The sequence below is a fragment of the Haliotis rufescens genome, unplaced genomic scaffold (genome assembly GCF_023055435.1).
Source record: "Haliotis rufescens isolate VD_foot unplaced genomic scaffold, xgHalRufe1.0.p SCAF_1, whole genome shotgun sequence".
Taxonomy (NCBI): Eukaryota; Metazoa; Mollusca; class Gastropoda; order Lepetellida; family Haliotidae; genus Haliotis; species Haliotis rufescens.
This window is the reverse complement of record NW_025963779.1, coordinates 10885385-10908577: the sequence shown is the minus strand read 5'-3', so window position 1 is coordinate 10908577 and position 23193 is coordinate 10885385. Positions and strand designations below refer to the sequence as shown.

At 38.4% G+C, this 23193-nt stretch overlaps 1 protein-coding gene across 1 annotated transcript in view; it reads left to right on the top strand.

Moving 5' to 3' along the window:
* Positions 1-23193, top strand: part of LOC124147579 — a 109972-nt gene that overhangs the window by 83926 nt on the left and 2853 nt on the right. Inside the window, exon 3 of the mRNA XM_046518235.2 lies at positions 18172-18322. Within this exon, the coding sequence (XP_046374191.1) occupies positions 18172-18322 (151 nt within the window). The remainder of the gene's footprint in view (positions 1-18171; positions 18323-23193) is intronic.

Here is a 23193-nt window from a genome sequence, read left to right as displayed (position 1 = left end):
TTCACTTGATGCTCAGTTAATGAATTTATTACAGGTACAATTATTGGTAGCACCACTTAGATTACCTGACAAAGGTTCCCATTTGGCATTTATTGTGTCTGGGGTAATTATTCAATCTAAATCCAGTTTGAAGTGAGGTGAAGTGTGTGTTATGTAATATGCACGTGGCAGACCAGCAAGAGGTGAATGATCAGTTGATTTACTTTTTTGTTGTAAATCAACAGATCGTTCCTAGTCATCAAAGGATTAACAGAAATACGTTGATTGATTAATCACTGTTATCTTGCACAGTGGATATGTCAAAAGTGAGTGTTTACATGTCTAGGTTTACTAAAACAAAGGGAATACACTCATACCATGGCGTGAAGTGCCCATGTAAAAACAACATACTTTGTTCAAAGGGTTAACTGATAATACGTTGATTGATTGCTCATTGTTATCTATCACTCAATGGATTTTTAGGAACCGTGGGCGTTATGAAAATAGTTGTCACGTGGGCTTTCTCAGCCGACCCTTGAGACTTGACACTTATGTGAAACACCTGAAACAATCCGAGTGATCAGTTGAGAAACGAACACGGGTTATAATATCCCGAAACGATATATATCTTTTAAAATATTTGATTGTTACAGAGACACGTGACATCAAATAAGTTTCTTTGTACAGCTGCAGACGAGTGGGATATTGTTCATTTGTGTGGATATTCACGGATACATTCCTCGAACAAGGAAGCTCCTAAAATTTATACACATAAATTTGGTAGGTTGCAATTATGGTATTTGCATTTTGTTTTCCTTCATTTGAACCGATTCGGTCTTGTTTCTCTACGTCTTGGTTGGGAAATTCTTTAATGCGCGATAGACGTTTTTTTCACGGGTCTTTTCCTTTGTAAGCGTGTATATATTACCGTCAATTTGTAAAATGTGATTCTCTCAGGCAATCTATAAAATGTGTAAATATTTCAGTCATTTTGACTAAAAAAATCTGTCCAGATTGATTAAGATGATCAAAAGGGCCTACAAACATTACAACAGATTATTATGTAGGATTAGAAGCCACACAACATAGACATGTACTTTTCAACGTAACATTTTCAGTCTCTTGGTGATGACATTAAACATTAAAAATGTTTGGAATTCGTTATCATAATAATACAGATGGAAATGTTTTTCAGTCACTTTGTAAAATAACTCAATATTTAGACTTTAAAATTAATTTGAAAATGTTACACATTTTGACAGTAAAAAAATATACACACTATAAAAAAAGCTTGGTGATGACATTAAACATTAAAAATGTTTGGAATTCGTTATCATAATAATACAGATGGAAATGTTTTTCAGTCACTTTGTAAAATAACTCAATATTTAGACTTTAAAATTAATTTGAAAATGTTACACATTTTGACAGTAAAAAAATATACACACTATAAAAAAAGCAATGCTCAGGTGAAATATTTACTTTGTGTTGCAAGTCAAAATAGTGTTAACGAAAATCGCAAAATTACCAAGCAAGTGACTTATCAAAACTTCGCCACCATTACCGATGCTACCCACAAAAATACCTACATTTCCCTATTATCTCGAAAACTGTATTTCATTTTGTTGATCAATGTGACCATACGCCCTTATTACTACCCATAAAAGTGACTAATGCGCTTACGAATTGCACAGCAGAGGTCGCGAACTAGTCTAGATTTCTGCTATACATCCGGGTACTCACTGGGAAAAAACAATAACAAAGGCAACAACCAGTCCCGGGGAATTGCGTTAGATCAGTGCCCCTTTAAGGAAGAATCAGGATGCTAAAGAACCATTGGAATTGTCAGTGTTTTAAGTTATACACCTGGTCAAAAAAGGTGTCATCCCTTCTTCATTTTCATATATCCTGAACTTCCAGTGAATATGTTTTGAAACATTCACTCATGACATTGGTCTACTTTTTATAAATATTTAAGATACCAATTATGGAGGACATTTACCAGTTTGATGCATCAGTACCGGTAACCAAAATTATATCTGACCCAATCCCCTATTTTGATTTGTACCATGTATTCCTATGTTTGTTCAGGTGAACATTTGAATTGCCTTTGCATGTATTTGTGACATGCCGCTTGTATGACCACAAAGTGTTGATAGTGTTTCATTAACAAAAGGTAAAGATATGGTTGGAATAATACAATGGACTCGTCTGCAGAGATTTCCTATGATTATGGAAATGGTTTTGTCACTTGTATGTAAAAGAATTTCCTCACAAGCCTTGATAAACCTCATAATGTATTCATTTCGATTAATATTTTATGAAAAATATACATGTCAGTTTTAACATAATGTCATCTAAACATGAAAATAACAGTAAATTGGGATTAGGCAGCATTAATTACATGATAAATTCGTCAATTGTCACACAAATGCCATCCAAAGTCTGGAATGAAAGAAATCTGATGACTTTTTTCATGATGTTGTAATTGCAGGATCATAAATATTTTCAAGTTCTGACAGATCTGCATTCTGGTTTTGATCAAATCTAGTGAACAATTTTATTTCGGAAAATATGGAAATTTGTGAAAACAATATTTTTCACGAGACGAACAAATATTTTTCGGCACGTTAAACTGCTCAGCCCTGATGCAGCTCAGTCAAGATCTTATCCCACAGAGACAGTTGTAATTGGTTCAGGAACTTGGTTGTTGTGAAGTTTTCCCTGAAGACACTGTGGACAATCTGTAATTATATCAGATGACACAGTATTGTATGCAACTGCCATGTCAAATCCTTCCCTGATTTCTTTAGGGAAAACTTGTCTGGTGTAGTATTTTGGCAACCTTTATGTTCATGTTCAATTTGAGTCAGAGGATGTCGGAAAGTGAATTATTGAGCAAGACTGATAATTTTACTGGTGGTTGTGAGAAAGCTGTAATGTACTTTGCAAGCAGGTTGTACTGTAAGAATCCTGAAAGAAATGTGGCATCAGGGATTCTCTTCTTTTCAAAGAGATCAAAATAGTTGTATTCTGTGTTGCAAGGAACAGTTTCTTTCCAATCACAGAGCCGCGTTTCATTATGGACTTAAACTTCTTTGTGTTGTCTTTTGAGAGAACTAAAGGATTGATTCAAGCTTACTGCAAAATATTTGTCTTTGCAGCTAAAACAGCAATCTAATTTCAGTAGCTGGTTATATCATCATGGACATTTTTTCAGTGTTCACTATAGCCATATAATTTGCTCATATAATTGTATTGACTGAAAGTATTACTTGTTTTTGACTTTACAGACTGAGAACACAACCAAGCACCAAGTCTTTTCTTTGTAATTCAAACTGCTGTACAGCTCTAAAAGGGAATGAAAATAGATTTATTCTTTTAGCAGTGAATGGGTACCGGGAAGGATGTGACTGGTAACCTTCAAGGACCTCATAGGCAGTGTTGGTTGCAGCCTCCCCAGGGAGCTGAGAAAGAAAATCAAGTGCACACTGATCCATTGACCTGGGTATTAACGGTGTTGGCACATTGAGCATGCTTCTTGGATGGACAATACGAATTACAAATATCCATTTATTATTATGATGATTATTCTGATCTGTAAAATTTGAAATTGCTTGAATTTGCTTGGATTTAAATTCAAAGGAATGGAATCGATTAAGGCTTATACCTTCAAAGACAAAGGCAGCATTTTTAAGAACACAATATTATAAATGCAATCTCATTAAAATCAGATCTTAGTTCTCGCTAACCGCTAAACAAAGATCTGAGGACATCCCATTACAGGTCACGTCAGAACAATCTTTCACGAACTTTGACTGACCAATGGAATGACTGACAAGAAGTCGACATTAACCAATCAGAAGGCAGCTTTCTCATGCTTTACGGTACTCATTTGGAAACATATTTTGACAAATTCGCGATTAAAAATTTGAAACCTGAACAAAAGAACATTCTGGAATGGCTAATAGATGGTCAAGATTGTATGGATTCAGTCGTTAAGCCCTCAACTATCGTTTGGAATACCCCGTGTTAAAGTTTACGAGGATGCATTATGGGAAATCACATTCCGACTGTCACTTTCATGATCTGGTAAGCAACTCTCTGATTGGTCGGATGAAAGGTCGTTCTGACATGACCCGTAATGGGACATCCTCAGATCTTTGTTTAGCGGTAGCGAGAACTCAGATCTGATTTTAATGAGATTGTTATAAATGTAAGTTCTATGATGACAGTACTTCTGTTTTTGAGTATTGGTATTGTGTGTGTGAGGAGTTATCCCCCTTGACCACACAAGGCATTAGTGGGTATTTTTTTGTTAATCAGCAATAGCCTTCAGGTAACCTGCATTTATTTGCATTATGTCTTTAGTCTTTGGGCAAACCTCCCTGTGCCTTAATGCTCCTTTGTCAGAACTGCTTGCAAATTAGCATTAGTAAAGATCAATGGAGCATTGTGATCATGATCCCAGATAATATCTCTCAGCTCCTCTGGCCAGCTTTAGCTTCAAACACTACACTTTATTTGTAGAAAATTTAAAAAGACTGTGACAAAAAGATGGAACATGATAAATTTTCAGAGGTTTTGTTTTGCTTAGACTAGTCTCCACATCAGAAGACCAACTTCAAGTTGTGTCGATTCAGGAGCTGAGGGAGCACTATGGCTGGAGGGGGGTAATTCATACTGGTGGTAGTGAGCGTATATATAACACATTGATTAACTCAGGTATTCAGAGTGAGTGCACATTTGGATTTCTGTGCCTCTAAGCTAGGGTTTGTTGCTGTCTACTGAAGCTGATTTAATTTATTGGATCTTCACAGAAATCAATTACACCATTAGAATACCACTTTGAGTCCCTGTCAGAAATTGCTATGTAACTTTGTGGTTTTTCATGCCTACATATTGGCTATTTACATCAGCTAAGCTTGATCTGCATCGACTAAGGTTTAGTCAAATAATGTAGGGGGGCACGGGTGGCCCAGTCGTCTAAGGCGCTGCGATTTGCTGTACAGAGTTGCGTCCCTTGGGCACGCCAGAAACCTATGATTGTGGGTTCGAATCCCGGTTCGCCCCAACTATGTTTCTAGGTTTGTCAGCACCATACCCTTGCTCGTTGGTTTCACCGAAGTGGTAAACGTCTAAGACCTGCATCACTTCAGGCTTTCCTCCCACATTAAGCTGACACGCCGCGATATAACTGGAATACTGTTAAAAGCGGCGTTAAACCCAACTCACTCACTCAAGTTATGTAGTACTTTGTGGAAATTCTGGGGCAGATAGGTTGTTAGTTCCCGTTTATGTTCTTTAGTGGATGCAATGTGTGGCTGACCTGGCTGATCCACTCAGGTGCCTGGCCAACGTTCAGTTATGTCTAGTCTATCATTATATTGGCAACAATAGTCAGTGTCAAACAATGATGCTCGCTCATGCACTTACCACAAAATGGCCAAACATAAATTGATGAAGCAACGTGAAGACCGAACAACCAATGTATAGTATGTCAGTGACACATAATGAGATAAGACTAACGCAGATCTAACCTCCAGCACTGACAAGTAGAATCCCATCTTTGGTACTTTGGTAGTGCAGCCAATTAGATGTGATACTTACATGTCTTTGCCTGTCTATGTCATATATACAAATATTGCCCACAGAAAGTATCCAATCATTGCCCACAGAACATTTCCATTCATTGAAGGTTGCAAGTTCATTCACCATCTGCCGTGTATTGTACATGTTTCTGTATCCTTGTGGTCTTCAAAGGTGATCTTGTGTGAAGTATAAACAAAGGTTTATGGTTATTCCTTCTGTCAGTGTATTATGACCCATCAATAGCTTGAAGGACTCAATACACGTCTTAGAAGTTCTGTAGGAGGTTCTATTTCAAGGTTATTCCCTCTGAGGGAAGTCAACTATTGTTTGTTCATTCAGGAACTGTTTCCCTGGTAACCAGATTGTGGATCTATCTTCAGAGTGCTATTTTGAGTAAGCTGGTCTTCTGTGTTGGTCATTAGATGCTTAAAACAAACCACAACATCTATCTTTGTACTATGGTCAGAGTTGAATGACTTCATCTTGTTCAGAATGATGTAAATGCTTTGACTGTGGGCTAAATATGTATGAATGGTACAAAAAAGGAATCAAGAAGGCTTTTCTGAGAAGTAAGGATATTTGTAGTTTAATGGAGGTTGTTGTTTTATTTGAATAAATACGATTGTCTTCATGACCAAAAATTTGGCTTTGTTTTTGTCCAGATGGTATATTTGATACATGACATTTGCATCCTAAATAAATACACTTCCTATTAAATATGTAATGAAAATTAATTTACATCTACAGTGTGACTTTAAAATGTAAAGAGAATTCTTCAATAATGAAATCAGTTTAGTCCTGAATAGAAATTACCAACAGGAGCCGTAGGTATGGTTGATGTTGGAGGCAAGACGATCTAATCTGATTGACCTTATTTCCCTACTTACGTCTTTGTCAATTGAATTGTAGCCAGTGTCTGCCAGTCCAGCCAAGTGACTCTGGGCAAGTGACTGAGATCTATAGGATGAGCTAGTAGAGCTCTAGACCAGACACTGAGCAGAGATTCTCCTTCGCAGTTTGATCTGACACTTCATTAATGCCACGAGGACTTGGCTTGGTTGTGACACTTTTCATATCCAAATAATTATAAATATGGAGGCCTTTTGAATATTGTTCACAATGCAGACTTGAAATTTGATATTTTGAAATTGTTTGAAATATTAATTAAAGAAATAGAATCTATTAAGGATTCCATGTTCAAATAATACCATATAGCATTTTCTAGTTTGATTTGGAGACAGGAATTTTTTAAGTGTCAATCAAGCCCCGACCATGATGGCCAGTAGATTGATGTTAAAAAACATACACATACTTATTGCAGTACTAACTGGTCCAAAGAAGACTTGTATCTCTTTCACAACCAGAGGATATAAATAACTCATTAAAGAATGACTGAGAGAAATAAGCAGATCAAATGTTCCAAAAATGTTTTCCTGGTACTGAGGAAAGGTAGAGCCATTTTCCTTTCCAGTCTTTGGCACAGGAATTTACTGTGCAGAGTTGTGTCCCTTAGTAGTGGCTGCACCCGCTGATCATTGGTTCTGTCCCAGATTTGACATGATTATGAACCTTGGTTTGTCAGGTCCATCTATGTGGGTTTGAACCTCAATTTGTCCTTGTATTATGTGTTGGTTTGTCAACGCCATACCCATGCTCCTAGATTTCACCAAAGTGATAAATGTCAGACTTACTACCCATCAGACTTTCCTCGTAATATCAGAGAAACCTCAACTCCCCAAAGTCTACTGAACCTGAGAGCTGAATGGTCCATTGCCAGCAGGGATCATATTATCATCACAGGGTCAGATGTGGTTGTTGTTCTGTTGACTTATTTCTCAACTATATCACATTTTCACTCTATCCTTCCCATAACAGCTATCACCAGGGTATAACACAAAATATTGAGTCCCTTATGCATTATCGTTGAGAATGGATGCAAACATTTTTCACTGCTCATAATACCCACAATATACTGAAAAGTATGGCTGTTTGATTCATTAAAATGTATTCAGTTCTAGATACCAGGTCACTCAGCATGCACACAAGATGATTGTCCATGTTATATTTTCTTCACTAATTTTGTTTCAAACAAGGAAATCCCATCCATACTTATACCCATGTCTTTACAGAAACTGTATTTGTAATTTGTTCAGTGGTGTCCCTTGGACCCCTAATTGTTGTGTGCCACTGTGGGTTCCCCAAAACGACTTAAGAGCTTCCAGAGCTCAAGTTCCATGAAGAGATCTTAGTCCTTGGTTGTCATCAAGCTATGTGAAGTAGATGAGTGATGATCATCTTTGCGCTAAGATTGCTTTGTGGAACCTGACCCTGGATTTACAAATAGAAAGTCACATTTAAATCTCTTTGTAAAAAGGCTGATACTAATTCTTCATTGTGTGAAGTGCTACACTTGTGTATCTCATGTACCTATGTTACAGATATATGTCTACTGATTTAAAATAAAAAATATTTAAGAAGAATTTTTTAAAAATATATATATATAAAATATAAAAATATAAATTGTGTGAAGGTGAAGATATTCACCATACTGTCGCAATACCAGTGCTGTAGCCTTGATGGAAGTACAGCAAAAGTTGAAACGAACCCACAGTCATTGCTCAATTACCCTAATGGTGCAGACTGATGAATAGGTGTCTAGAAAGTAGTGTCTTCTACCTACAGGGCCCTGACAGGCAGCTGATGTACTTAATGCAGGGATCAATCAGCTGCTAAGTAATTCGTATTGGTTAGGAGTTAGAATTTGGTTTGTATTGATTTTCTTTATCAACTAGTGTGAGTGGGAAAGTGAGATCGATTTATCACAGCTTTAGACATTAAGCTTTTAAATCACAACATGCAACCTTTGGAGGACAGCAGAGAAGGTTGTTTATCACGTTTGTGGAACCCATGACCAAGGACGTGCATGGTGCGGACTGACCAGCATCACTATCAGGGCAGATCTTGGAGTCGAACTCATGGCCACTGAAGCCAGCTCAGTGATACTGCAGAGCAAATTCTGCTGCCTGGACCGCAAGTGTTACGGTAATCTGCAATGCGTAAATAGGTCTCCGCCAAATGTACTGACTCCAGTAATATTTTTTTCATCCATCACTGGGAAACTTTAAAGTACTCATTTTTGCAAAATTTAGCTACCTTTGTTTACCATGCATTAAACACGGGGAAACTTACAGTATTATGATCTGCAAGCTGGACACAGTGTTATAATGTGTAACTGGACTGAGCTTTAGCCTGTCTTAGATAACTACCATGGGGTGATGGCCTACATCTGTACCCAATAAAGAATAGAGTTAATCCTTGTACGACCCCATACATGGCACTCCTTGCTCCATGGACAGACCCAGAATATACAGCTGGCCTGCTTGATCTTCTTAACACCTCCAGCAGCTCTTGCGTGTTTCGATAGACTATATTATTGATACTTAAGGCCGCATATGGAGTTACGTTTGGGTCAAGATTGTTCTGAGCCTAGGGATTCAGATGAAGATTATCTTGCATTTAAGAAATGGTAAATAACTTGAGTGAAAAACGTGGGGCTTTTAAACTGGAAAACTAACAGCATGTCAGCAGTGTCTTAAACTCATGAAAAACACCATGAGGTTTCTGGGTTTGAATTAAATGGATTGACTTGTTTGACTTAGTGTCATGATGGCCTGACAGTATGATGTTGCTCATGTTTGTTTGTTTGTTTGTTTGTTTTTAACGCTGCACCCAGCAATATTCCAGCTTTATGACAGCAGTCTGTAAATAATCAAGTATGGTCCAGACAGTCCAGTGGTTGACATCATGAGCATCGAGCTAAATGTTAGTCTATAGTAAGGTATGCTATACAGTACATGACAAATATGATCAAACTTGCACCATGGATCAATGGCGTAATTCAGAACTTGCAACTGTCATCAGATATGGTACAGTTACTTTTTATTCCTCATGTTCTTCTATATATTTACTCATATTTATACATAGAAACTTTTGTGGACATTTGAGATATAACAGAAACAGTTGCTTTCTGTCTTCGACAATTGACATTAGTGACAATAACAAGTCTGTTTCAGTCAATGTAAACTTTATTTCATCACAATACAGTAGTTAATGTTAAGTTATTATCTATGACAACAATTTCATATCAATAATCTTTAATAGTACTTCCCATCAACGATAATTTCGAATATTGATCTTTTTAGCCAGCCCTACTTGACAATCGTTACATTAGTAAGCTGCCTCGTACTACAAGCAATAGATGTGATAGACATCTGGGAACTTACTCCATGATGGGTCCCCAGGGACTATGGCTTTCCATGATGTAGTTGTGTTGTTGACTGTGTACAAAGCCATCCACTTGCTCAGTGGTTAATCAAATGAGGCCACCCATGAAGATCCAGGGTAGAAAAGGTCTTCAGCAACCGATGCTTGCCGTAAAAGGCGACTATGCTTGTCATAAGCGGCGACTAATGAGATCGGATGGTCAGGCTCTCTGACTTGGTTGATGCATGTCATCGTATCCAAATTGTGTGGATCGATGTTCATGGTGTCAATCACTGGATTGTCTGGTCCAGACTCGAGTATTTACAGACCACCGTCATATAGCTGGAATATTGCTGAGTGTGGCGTTAAACAACAAACAAATCAAATGAGACCTCGTTGAACAGAACCAATCCAATCAGACATTCTAGTTTATACATCATCTTCAAGTAGTCTTCATCATCATCATCATCTTTGATACTTGTGTTTGTTGTTTATTTGATTAGTTTTAAGGCATCAATTGAATTTGATATTTAACAAAGTATATGTCAATCCTTTGTGATTCAGTTTGTATGTTCTCTTAACGTCATGCCAAGAAATAATGATGAGAATATATAATAATGTAGAAGACTTTCCTTAAGTGTCCTCCGGTCATAGTGAACATGAAACTGTTATGGTAAATATCTTTTCTAGACTTTCTTGTATACTGACAAAGAAAGATCTTTAATATCAGTGAGAAGTAGCATTCTTGTCTCCCTCCCACTCGGATACCCCAGAGCATATATTCAATAACACTTTCGTGCCCATTCCAATCTCATCCCTTTTCAGCTCTGGCAGTCTCATAATAGTCATCCCATTTTCAGCTCTAGGCTGCAATTACGAGACTTGAGAATTATAAACTTTATCATGTTTAGTGCAGGGGCTATATGTTAGTCTAGTAGAATTCTAACATCTTCCATTGGCAGATCCAGAAGGGGGGCCCAGGGCCCATTTTAAAAAAATCAAATGTAGTATGTTGTAGGCAGTGAAATTGACTGTGAAAGGTTTTTGATATTTTGGACTCCTCCCTTTTAAAATGCTGGATCCGCCCTTGTAACAGTCTTCCTTTTATAATATACACAATAGTTTTATTACCTGTGTTGGTAGTACACAATCAGTTGGTCAGGAAAAGAGTGAAGTACACAATATGTCTGACATGTCAACAACACAATGATCTGAGACACTGACATTCTCGTCATGACATCCGTGTCATACTGACATAGTACAGACATCTCTATCTATTTACCAGAGTGGATATGTGATGGAATCACAGTTGGTCATTGTGATCCGTACATCACGTGGGTCTCAACATCGCAGGAACCACACATGGCATTTCTTTTGACAGAGGTCAGATGATGGACACATATCTTTGCCCATGTAAAGATGAATTATAGAAAATGAAATTTCAAATAAGTTTGACCATTTTAAGAAATCAAATCAATTGGCCAATAGTCCAATAAAATAACAATTTAATGTGAGTCAAATTATGTAAATATATACACAGTCAAGCACACTGTTGGTTTCAAACTACATTTTTCGAAAGATTTTTTTTCATAATCAAATAATCTTATTTTATAGGAACAAGGACATAGTTCTAAGGAGGTACCGTATATGACCCAATAAGTGCCCAGGGCGCTTAAAATAAAGACAGAAGGGGTGGGTGCTTATTGGGACCAATTCAGAGTCAAATTACCGTATTTTCTTGAGAATAGTGTGCACTTTTTTTCCAAAAACACAGCTGTGTAGAAGGGGGTGCGCATTATACACGAATTAATGAGTTTTGATGTTTTTTCCCCCATGGAAAGACATTACCGCGAGCACGTAACACCGGAAATACCATGTCAACAAATCCATACTGAAGTTCGCAAATTATTCATGTAATTACACTGTCTGGCTATAAAAAGTGTTTTTTGTATATCTAGACTTATGTTTGTAACTTATTTCATTAATTTTAGTCAAAATTCTTTTTAATATTGTTTTAATTAATTTCGTCGAAATCGTGTGTGAAGCGATCAGAAGATCGCACAACTCACAGTTATAAACAGCAACCACGGTCAGATTACCGGTATTGACGACTTGAAACGAACTTTAGTTGACAGAGAATGGATACATATATCATAAATGCCATACTTTGATTCGTTAAAAGTCATATTTGTTTTTGTTGGACGATTCTATGTCAACACGTAATTCTCGCGATCACACGATCACGTGCACGGGAGCCTTGACGGTGACAGGTCAGACTGGTTCCATGTAAAAAATAATACCCGGCAATAGCGATCAGCTGCTTCGCTTAGGGTTATTATTATTTTAAATATGTTTAGTAAAAGCTGCATCTAAATTAACAAGATATTGGAATATATTATTCCTGATAAAAATATAGTTTCAGATACATCTTTTGCCGATCCTTGCATTTAAAATCCTGTAAAGTTATATCATTGGGTGTGTCTTGACCGAATCACGGATAGATTCCAAGAAAACGTGTGTACAGCTGATTGCTGTGTCCGGCTTAGTTTACGAGAAAATACACACGGTAATCTTAATCCCTGGATATAAAACAATGCCTAGCTGAACAGAAAATACAATTTAAACGGTAAATCAACATGTCTGGTGATTTCTTATCTTCGAATTTGTACTGACGAAGTTTCTCATCACCCGTTCGTTTGCCGGACTTCGCTGAAGGGGTACGGTGTAATTTTTTTCTGCGCATAATATTCAAAGTCACAAATATCTAAAATAAACAGAATACAGTCATGCCCCGCTTTAAAACGAAATAATTACTATATACACTATATACATTTTCGGAACCGAGGGGGGGGGAGGGGCGGGGCTTATTGGGTCGAATACGGTACTTCTTCTTTATTATGTTGGTTAATATATGAAGAATTACTCATATTCAAGAGACATTAGATGCACTTTTATTTTATCATTTTATGCAGAAATGAACATACCAGTATGTTATGTGAACTGTTGCTCATAAACGCATCACATGTGACATCGTAGATCCATGACTCTTGATGCACCATTAGTCTAGTGCAGGAATAGCGTGCAATGTTTGGAAATCATGTGTCACATCGTGATAGGAATAATGACACTGTGGTCACACTTGACTGATTGTTAGTTTGTCATTAAGTGGTACACATCGGAATCTCTTCTTAATGTACATACTTTTCTGAATGTTTCTATTGTTCACGTTTGTTAGGCAGTGAGTATATAAAGACTGCGACGTTTCGGTGTAGATACTAACACTGTTATCAAACAGGTTGAATATTTGCAGTATTTCTGTTTTCCGTTATAGTTATTAACCAGTATCAAAGATGAATAACACATTGTAAGATTATATCGTCTGTATGATTTCTGAACCATGCTAAATGGACGTGATATTAGATATACCACCCTATACCCAGCATCCTCTTTACAGGAAGTCTCATCAAACACGGATCTTCTTCATCATCATAATTGTTGTGGACCAGACAGTTATGTTGAGTCTGTACAGCCATACATGCATCACGACTAAGAATGGTTCGGTTTGCTGACACTGCTACAATTGCAATCTCATTTGGGAAATCACTTTTTGAATATTCTAGTTCAAACACATCAAATCATTTCATTAATCTCCATGGTTAGTGTTAAATATGTATATATTTATCCATTTCATGAATTACATAACCATATTTCTTGTCATACTTATATAAGGGTAATTCTATTTATGAGGGCTTTGTCATTTGCAGAAGCCCGACGTCTTCCATTAACTGCCTGACGGTTCTGCGAATGATGATGCCCTGAAAAATAGCGTAGTCGTTATTATAGCTTAAATGGATAGAAGTTTTTATAAAAAAAATTAAACAACTACATGTATATAGGTTTTGAAACATTTAGTGAAATCAACACAAATTTCACTGACCCACTTTTACAAACATGGAAACGTCATAGAACAAACAAGATGAAGTCACTATTGAACGTGACGTCACCTAACAACGGGCGTGATATTGGCCCATGGTCAAACAATATGAGGGCATCATCAAGTCACAGTAGCCTGCTCATTTCTGATAACATGCGGGCGGTTTAATAATTCTATCTATTTTAGCTATAATATCCTGCATCATTTTGATAATTTGTGGAAGGAAACTTGCAGTGTACTACAGGTAATGAGAATTTGAATTGTATTTAATAAAATTTAATGTTCATGTTGTAAGGTATGATTATAGAAAGATTGTCTTCCTTGTATTTGGGCCTTGAGAAGAAAGTAAAAACTAAAACCCGAAGACACCAAGGATGAATGATACCGAAGATGGCAAGACATTCACTTCTTCACTACTTGCAAGGCTGCTGCAACATGGTGTTTTCAGCTCCATCTGAAGTCTACATTATGTCGTAAAATGTTTTACGTCCATAAGATCTGCCGTCTGACTGGAATAATATTGCAATGACACATGTCATCAATCATATGCTTAAGACAACATTAAGAATGTCTAGAACAGGATATCAGGTGAAATGAAGTTCCCTGAGGGATTCAGAATCAATCCATAATAGTCTTCAGTGATAGAGATACTCCATCAGTTTGACAGCAGGTGCTTGTCACAATAGATTGGGATAGATCAAACTTTAATTCCCATCTAGGTCAGGGTAGATATTTTGGACTTGAATTTCTTTGTATTTTTTTAAACTCTGAAAATCATGATATGATAATTTTAACGTAAATATATGTCGCTGGTCCAAAGACGGTGATAATGTGAACTCTATTTGTACAAACTGTTCATCCGGAGAAGTAGAGGATGAATACCATGTCTGACTTATATGTGAAACGTATTCCAATTTAAGGTATAAATTTCTCCCAATGTTGCAAGGTATTTTTAAAGACCGTCAGTTAATGATAAATCTGCTTAACTCTGAAAATCCTGATATGATCCATGCTGTTTCTGTATTCTTGAAACATGTCTTTATAATGAGGAATGTGTAACTTGACTTAAAATCTAATCATGTAAATCACGTGACAAATGTTAATAGCCAATCTGCATTGTACTATGGGCCTTGATGCCTAAATTACTGAATAAACTGTCTGTCTGTATTTTAGTGCTCCTACAAATTTGCTTCTTTAGATTAAAAGGGGTATTGTCAATCTCACTATCAATGAATGGGTCAAACTTTCAAAATTACATCTAATGACATTCACTGGTTTTGATGTTTACTGAAAATCCTTGTACTTTTTGGGACAAGTTAATTCCATGACAAACTTAAACATCTTTATGTATTCCCTTTGGCACACATGAAAACATATGCGTTTCTCATAATCCCTGACTTATATGTTGTATATAACATAGATATATCTGATTTATTATTTTCTCTAATCATAATCAGAAAGAGTGGAAAAAACCCTAAAAAATGGCAAATTCTTAACTATTATGCAGTTTGGCAAGGACTACAGGACTCAGTGCCAATTTCTAATGCTGGATGTTATAATATATTTTCATTATTTATTATTTAGGGTTGAAGAATATGGGTGGCCATGCCTCTGCTTATGCTAAAATATTCTGACCTTGAGGGTTGTGAGAACTGGATTCAAGCAGTCATTTAAGCTTTATTCTGTTTCTGTTTTGGCAAGAGAAGATGTAATTCTGGACCCTTATTTGTAATTTTCATCAGTCAAAACAAAACAATGTAAGATGATGCCTGATTCCATGATGGTCTGCATAAAGGTGATATAAGGTTTTGTATCAAACATCAAGTTCTTGAGAAGGTTGTTTAACATTAGAATACTGTAATTGAGCTATAAAGGCAGATGTTCCGACTGGTGATGGAGGCTTTGCAAGTTCTAAAAGTATAAGTACTTGATAACACACAACAATATGGTGGTGGTGCTGCTGCTGCTGCTGATGATGAATGGGTAATTTAGCTTTATCCTGTTTCAGTAAGTGGCCGACTAATGCTTTGTTAGCAATTTGTGAAAGGTCATCTGTCTTGCAGGCTTCGGCTGTATCGAAATTAGGTCAAGAAATATTAGTCTTCAGAATAAATGGCAATCCACAGACATTATTGTATTTCGGATTCAGTTTTTCTAATGTGATCAACAGAGTGGGTTTGGGCCTGTAGTCCTGTAAACCGGTAGTCCATACAAACGCTTTGCTCCTGCCATCAGGTTATACGGTCACTGTAAATGGACTGAGTGAACTGAATTAAATTGAATTCTGTTCTTGTTATGATGGAAGAGGTTTTGCTTACCTGGTGGTTACAACATTCAGCATTCAAGGCCTCAGTAAAGCTTTCCAAACATTTCATGGTGGACATGTGGAGGACATTTCCAAATTTGACTCATCAGTGACAAAAATGATGTCTGATGCTATTCCCTATTTGATTTGTACCATATGCTCCTATGTTTATTCAGGTGAACAATTGACTTGCCTTTGCATGTGTTTGGGATGGGTGCCACCGTTGGGGCCAGATACGCTCACCTTTTTGCGAACACCTGGTATCATCATTATTTGATAGTGATTCATAAACACATGCTCGTGATATAGACTGAATCGTACAATTGACTCCACTTTCAGCAGAGATTTCAATTGAATATGGAAAGGGTTATGTCGCTTATAATTAAGGTGTTTGCTTGTCGTGCTGAACAGAAGCCAAAGGCCTTGGTTTGATTTCCCACATGGGTACAGCATGCAGCCATTTCTGATGTCCCCCACCCCAACTTGATGCTGCAGTCCTGCTCAAAGCAGCATTAAACAATTCATTCACTTACTGTCATTTAATTATATGTAACTTGTGTGATTGAGTACTGTTGAACTTTCTCTTGATCAGTAAATATATATGGAAGTGTAGTCTTGCTCAAGTCTGTACTGAAAGAAAAGTCTATGGATGTGTAGTAATTCTATCCTCTCAATAGGCAAGTCTAGATATGTGGACAGTAACTCCAGTGTCTTATTGGGACAACTTGTTCTTATTGTTTACATAATCTAGAAATTATGATTTGAACTTATTATTGCCTTAGAGACTTGTGCAAGTCTAATGGTAGTGTTTTAGCTCCCTTTGTGATTAAATTATAAGACCTACCCATTGAGAGACTAAACGACCGAGGAAAACATGTCCCATTTGGTGGCTGTCTTGTTACTGTTCAGTTAAAATGTATATTGTGGCAGATGTGATCAGTCAACTTGATGGCTACTTCATTGTATCTGACGTGTGGAGATTCCAGGTTAGAATTAAACACAAGGAAACTATGCTTGTTATACGAGGTGACTTAATGTACCGAGCGGCCAGACTTGATGAGGGGCGGTCGGGTAGCCTAGTGGTTAAAGCGTTCGCTCGTCACGCCGAAGACCCGGGTTCGATTCCCGACATGGGTACAATGTGTGAAGCCCATTTCTGGTGTCCCCCGCCGTGATATTGCTGGAATAATGCTAAAAGCGGCGTAAAACCAAACTCACTCACTCACTCACTCAGACTTGATGACTTGGTTGATTGCGGCATGGACCGTTTCCATTATATCAGTTACTGGTTTGTCTGGTCAAGACTGATGTATTCCCTGGGCCTCAGTCCTTTAGCGGGAATATTACAGCATTATACTGTGCAGGAGTAAATACCAAACAGTCAACAGTATTGTAAGAGAACTCACTTGCTATAACGAAGATGTTCATATCCCTATTTCCACTTGGCCTGTGTTGGTGGATTGATTTACAGCTAAGCCAGTCTTTCTTGTGGCATTAATTTCTTTGACCAAAGACATCTTCACCCAGCACCACACGACATCTTCACCCAGACCCACATGACATCTTCACCCAGCACCACATGACATCTTCACCCAGCACCACACGACATCTTCACCCAGCACCACATGACATCTTCACCCAGCACCATTCGACATCTTCACCCAGCACCACACGACATCTTCACCCAGCACCATACGACATCTTCACCCAGCACCACATGACATCTTCACCAAGCTCCACAAGACATCTTCACCCAGCACCATACGACATCTTCACCCAGCACCACACGACATCTTCACCCAGCTCCACATGACATCTTCATGCAGCTCCACATGACATCTTCACCCAGCACCATACAACATCTTCACCTAGCACCATACGACATCTTCACCCAGCACCATACGACATCGTCACCCAGCACCACACGACATCGTCACCTAGCTCCACATGACATCTTCACCCAGCACCATACAACATCTTCACCTAGCACCATACGACATCTTCACCCAGCACCATACAACATCTTCATCTTGTTCATCCCAGCCATTTTTGAACATTTATTTCTATGTTTTGTTCTCATGTGATGTTTGGGTTTCAGAGTTGACGGATACCGACTCGCCTACGGCTACTATCCGGGCATCGGTATTGACATCAAGTGTAACGATACAGGGGGAAAACATGAGTTTGCACAACTTTGCCGGGAGCTGCTGAGAAAAGTTGCCACCGATAGACCCCTTCATGCATTATATGTAAGTATATCTTCCTTATCACATTGTGTATGATAAATTACCGTATTCGACGTAATAAGCACCCCGCTCTAATATGTGCCCACGGCGATATTTGCTAATATACTGACTAGTGAACAATCCCAATTAGCACCCCTTCTGATTGATCAATGTACACAGGACTTATTTATTCGTGTATAATAATATGTATGTTATATGCATTCTTAATTATGGAAAATTAAATTCTGGAAAAAATATATCTGTCGTATATAAACATTTCAGGCTGTCAGCATAAACCACGAAATTTATGATCTTTCAATTCTGTTGTTTTCCACCAAAATAATATTCTAATAAGAGCCCCCTTTTTCTAACTTTGAGAGCGCCCTAGGCGCTTATTATGTCGAATACGGTATTATTATTATATAATAAAACATTTATATACCTCAGGTATCCGTGTACTAGTATCTGCTCATATGTGGTTTTATTTGTTTCCCGATCAGTGGATCCATTTGCATTCCAGTTATCATTCTCAACTCCCTGGGGAATATATAACAAAAGCTGCCTAGGGGCACTAGAAGGTTTTTACATCCGCCTCACATATCGGGTACCCATTCCCTGGTGGGTGAACAGAGGCACATTTCAACTAAGTTGCTTGCCCAGGGTGACAGCACATGTTTTGACACTTGTGTTTCGGGTGTATGTACGTATTTGTGTTTCCACCATCTGGGCATCTACCATCGGATGAGTGGGTTCTTTTGCGTGCACAGGGTGTATGTACTGTACAAATATTCATTTGCTTTTTACCTAACCTTGACAGATCATCAAATATAAAGAATATGCCAATTTGCCAAATGTATGCGGTTCACCTATCATTAGTTTTTGTTTGCACTTTACTTGAGTTAACATATTGGGCTGCCTTAAGGTCTTGATTGAAGCCAGTGCTCACAGTTTCCCTTGGCTACATTGCTCTGTTATTGACATGGGCTTTCCTATCATGAAGTTCACCACCATAGCCCCAGGGAACTGGTTTGACATGTGTCCTGATCAAGTCAAAAGTCAAGGTCATATCGTACAAATTGTCCCTAAAAATATGTGGTTACACATTCTTACAAGGTATCGATGTTTCTCTCACCAAACTACATTTTCTTTAGGATAAGACCCTGCTTCATGGTAAAAAATACATGTTATGTCATTATGATCATGTCAGTTTTGACAGATCTGAATGTGTGCCTGTAGCATTCCACCACAACAAGTGTCAGTTTCATGTCTGCATAGTTAAACTTGCTAAAATATATTTCTTGTTAAAAATTGATCCTACTCCAAAATTATTTCTTTTTGAAAACTCTGTTTAAATGAGGTTTGAGTAACTTGTAAAAGCACCTGTTTGCAATGATAACCAAGCCCTCAAGCTGGTGTTTCAATTCTTTGGAGAGTGGCCAAAAGTGGCACATGGTAGATTGTAAATATCAAGTTGACTTTTAGGGATTTGTGACCTAAAAACAAAATCAAGTAACAAACAAATTCTCCTCCTTAACCGGCAGCTTTGACAGTCATAAGTACCAGGTGTATAGTTTAATTGACCACACTGGAAAAAGTGGTTGCATCATTCATTACCAGTTCCTGTTTGTTTTATTTGTTTTTGTTTTTTTTGTTTATCGCCACACTCAGCAATATTCCAGCTATATAATGTCAATCTGTAAATAATCAAATCTGTACCAGACATTCCAGTGATCGATATCATGAGCATCGATTCAAGCAATTGGAAAACGATGACATGCATAAACCAAGTCAGCGAGCCTGACCACCCGATCCCATTAGTTGCCTCTTACTGCAAGCATGGTTGCCTCTTACGGCAAGCATGGTTTGCCGAAGACCTATCCTACCCCGGATATTCACGGGTAGTTTGCATTTGTATTGTACAGTCAAATGACTTGGTAGTTGCTGCATCTGAGTAAGGACCAATTGGTCATACACTGTATGGTCATTTAGTCACATACAACTGATATGTAAAACAGGAAGTGACAACAAAGTATTGAGGTCGTTCAGTGAAGAAGTATTGCTGAATGTTTGGAGAACTTATAAAACAATTTCAGTGCCAGTTCATTTTGTCCAAGATTATAGAAAGCATGGTTTTTCACAAAACAACTAGTTTGACAATTCATCTCTGCTCAAATTTTGTATCATAAAGTGAGCTTCAGTACCATTGAGTGCAGTTATTTACAAAATAATTAATAAGAAGAAAACAATAATAATAATAATAATAATAATATATTTCAAATGATCAAACTCTAACGTTTTGGTTATGTTTTCCTGATAGCAGCTTTCAGGTAGTACTAATGATGAAAAGGAAAATAGTTCTTGTAAAAAGTTTGTACATTGCTTTTTGGGTTTCTATTTACCAATTATCAAACGTTATGGTATGTTATCCAAAATAATGATAAAGTTGTTGGGAAAGTATCTTAAAAAATAAATATGTTAAAAAATCTCTTTTGATTATTAGATAGTGTCAGAATTGAGCATGTTGATCTCAGTGTATTGTTCTTGAACAGAACCATCACATTTATTGACCTTAAGATACTCTGGAAAATTTGGATGTTGATCAATAAGAAACAGAACTGAACACGAAAACCTGGCAGCCTTTGATCATGTTGTGTGGTGCCTGAAACAGATTTGGAAGCATCTCTTAAAGGATACTGTACATTGTCATCATGACCAGAGACAAATTGGCCTGGGGAAGCTGTTATGAATTAGATATCAAACAGTCAAATGATTGAAAGCTTAACTTTGTTTTGAACATATATATTTCAAAAGCACTTTTGGATACCTTGTGTCAAAACAAGTTATTTGTTCAGAACAAAAACACTTCTAAAATAGAAAATAAATATCCCCCCAAGTAAATTTGGAAAATTTGTGAAAACAAGATTGAAAGTAACCATAGCAACTGAATAAAATGTCTTGCTTCAATTTGTAAATTAATTACATGAATGGGAGCTTTTATGGAATTGTATTCCTGCAGATAGTGTTTCAGACAGTTTGTCAAAACAACAAGGAGCTATATATGTCAGAACTGTGTTCTCTATTCAATTAGCTTGCGTTTGGCAGACTGTAAGACAATGCAATAGAACTGAATAATGGATTTATACATAATTAGAGATTGTGATGAGCTAGCATTACATTTCTGTTTACATAAAATTCAATGAATATCAAGTGAATGTAACAGGTTGCACGTCACTCTTTTGCAACATTTCAGATGACCTACAGAGTGTCAAGGTCACACCCTTGTCTATCTGTCATTTTGGTGGCTCAGTGGTACAATTTAGTGCGCTATTCAATGTGCAACATGTTTATCTCGTAGACATACAATCTGCTGGTCAGTGTTGTAATCACAGATACACCACAACAGTTACGACACCTCGTTCCCTGGCAGCAAAGTGGGAATGATGAGTTCCCTCAACTTCTGAGACTTGCAGGCAGGAGGAACTGAAATAATGATGAAAGTGGGATGAACTCAAGTCGCTTACACTTCCATCCACTGATTAAACCGCTTCTACAATGTCGCAGAACATGTGTCAGATTGGAAGCGTTTGTCAGAGCAGCAAATTCCTGGGAGTAGCAGGGTTGTCCAGTGGTTGAAGTGTTTGCGTGTCATGCTGAAGACTTGGGTTTGATCCCTAAGTACATGGGTACAATGAGTGAAGCCCATCAATGTTGAAAAAATAGATGTGAATCTCTATTTCTTCGCTTGCACCTATTCTGAAGGTCGAAAGTGAAGGTCATTGCCATGTTAACCACAGTAAACATGTCACAGGATGTTTTAATGTTTATCACTTTCTAGTATCTGGCCCTTAACTACTGGTAATACAATAGCGCCATATGGTGTTATTCAGAACGTAGTAGCACTGTTGCATATTACAACAAATGTGTAATTTGATCAACCTAATCAACTTCCTGATGGATTTGCATATACATATTTATGAATAACAATGAACGCAAGGGTGGTGGAGGCAGTGGTATCAGGTGTGTGTGGCAGGGTCAGGGGTATCAGGTGTGTGTGGCAGGGTCAGGGGTATCAGGTGTGTGTGGTGGGGGCAGGGGTGTTGGGTGTTGTGGGGGCAGGAATGGGTGGGTGTGGCAGGGTCAGGGGTATCAGGTGTGTGTGGCAGGGTCAGGGGTATCAGGTGTGTGTGGTGGGGGCAGGAATGGGTGGGTGTGGCAGGGTCAGGGGTATCAGGTGTGTGTGGCAGGGTCAGGGGTGTTGGTTGGGTGTGGTGGGGGCAGGAATGGATGGGTGTGGCAGGGTCAGGGGTATCAGGTGTGTGTGGTGGGGGCAGGGGTGTTGGGTGTTGTGGGGGCAGGAATGGGTGGGTGTGGCAGGGTCAGGGGTATCAGGTGTGTGTGGTGGGGGCAGGGGTGTTGGGTGGGTGTTGTGGGGGCAGGAATGGGTAGGTGTGGCAGGGTCAGGGGTATCAGGTGTGTGTGGTGGGGGCAGGGGTGTTGGGTGGGTGTTGTGAAGGGCAGGAATGGATGGGTGTAGCAGGGTCAGGGGTATCAGGTGTGTGTGGTGGGGGCAGGGGTGTTGGGTGGGTGTTGTGGGGGCAGGAATGGGTAGGTGTGGCAGGGTCAGGGGTATCAGGTGTGTGTGGTGGGGGCAGGGGTGTTGGTTGGGTGTTGTGAAGGGCAGGAATGGATGGGTGTGGCAGGGTCAGGGGTATCAGGTGTGTGTGGTGGGGGCAGGGGTGTTGGGTGGGTGTTGTGAAGGGCAGGAATGGATGGGTGTGGCAGGGTCAGGGGTATCAGGTGTGTGTGGTGGGGGCAGGGGTGTTGGGTGGGTGTTGTGAAGGGCAGGAATGGATGGGTGTGGCAGGGTCAGGGGTATCAGGTGTGTGTGGTGGGGG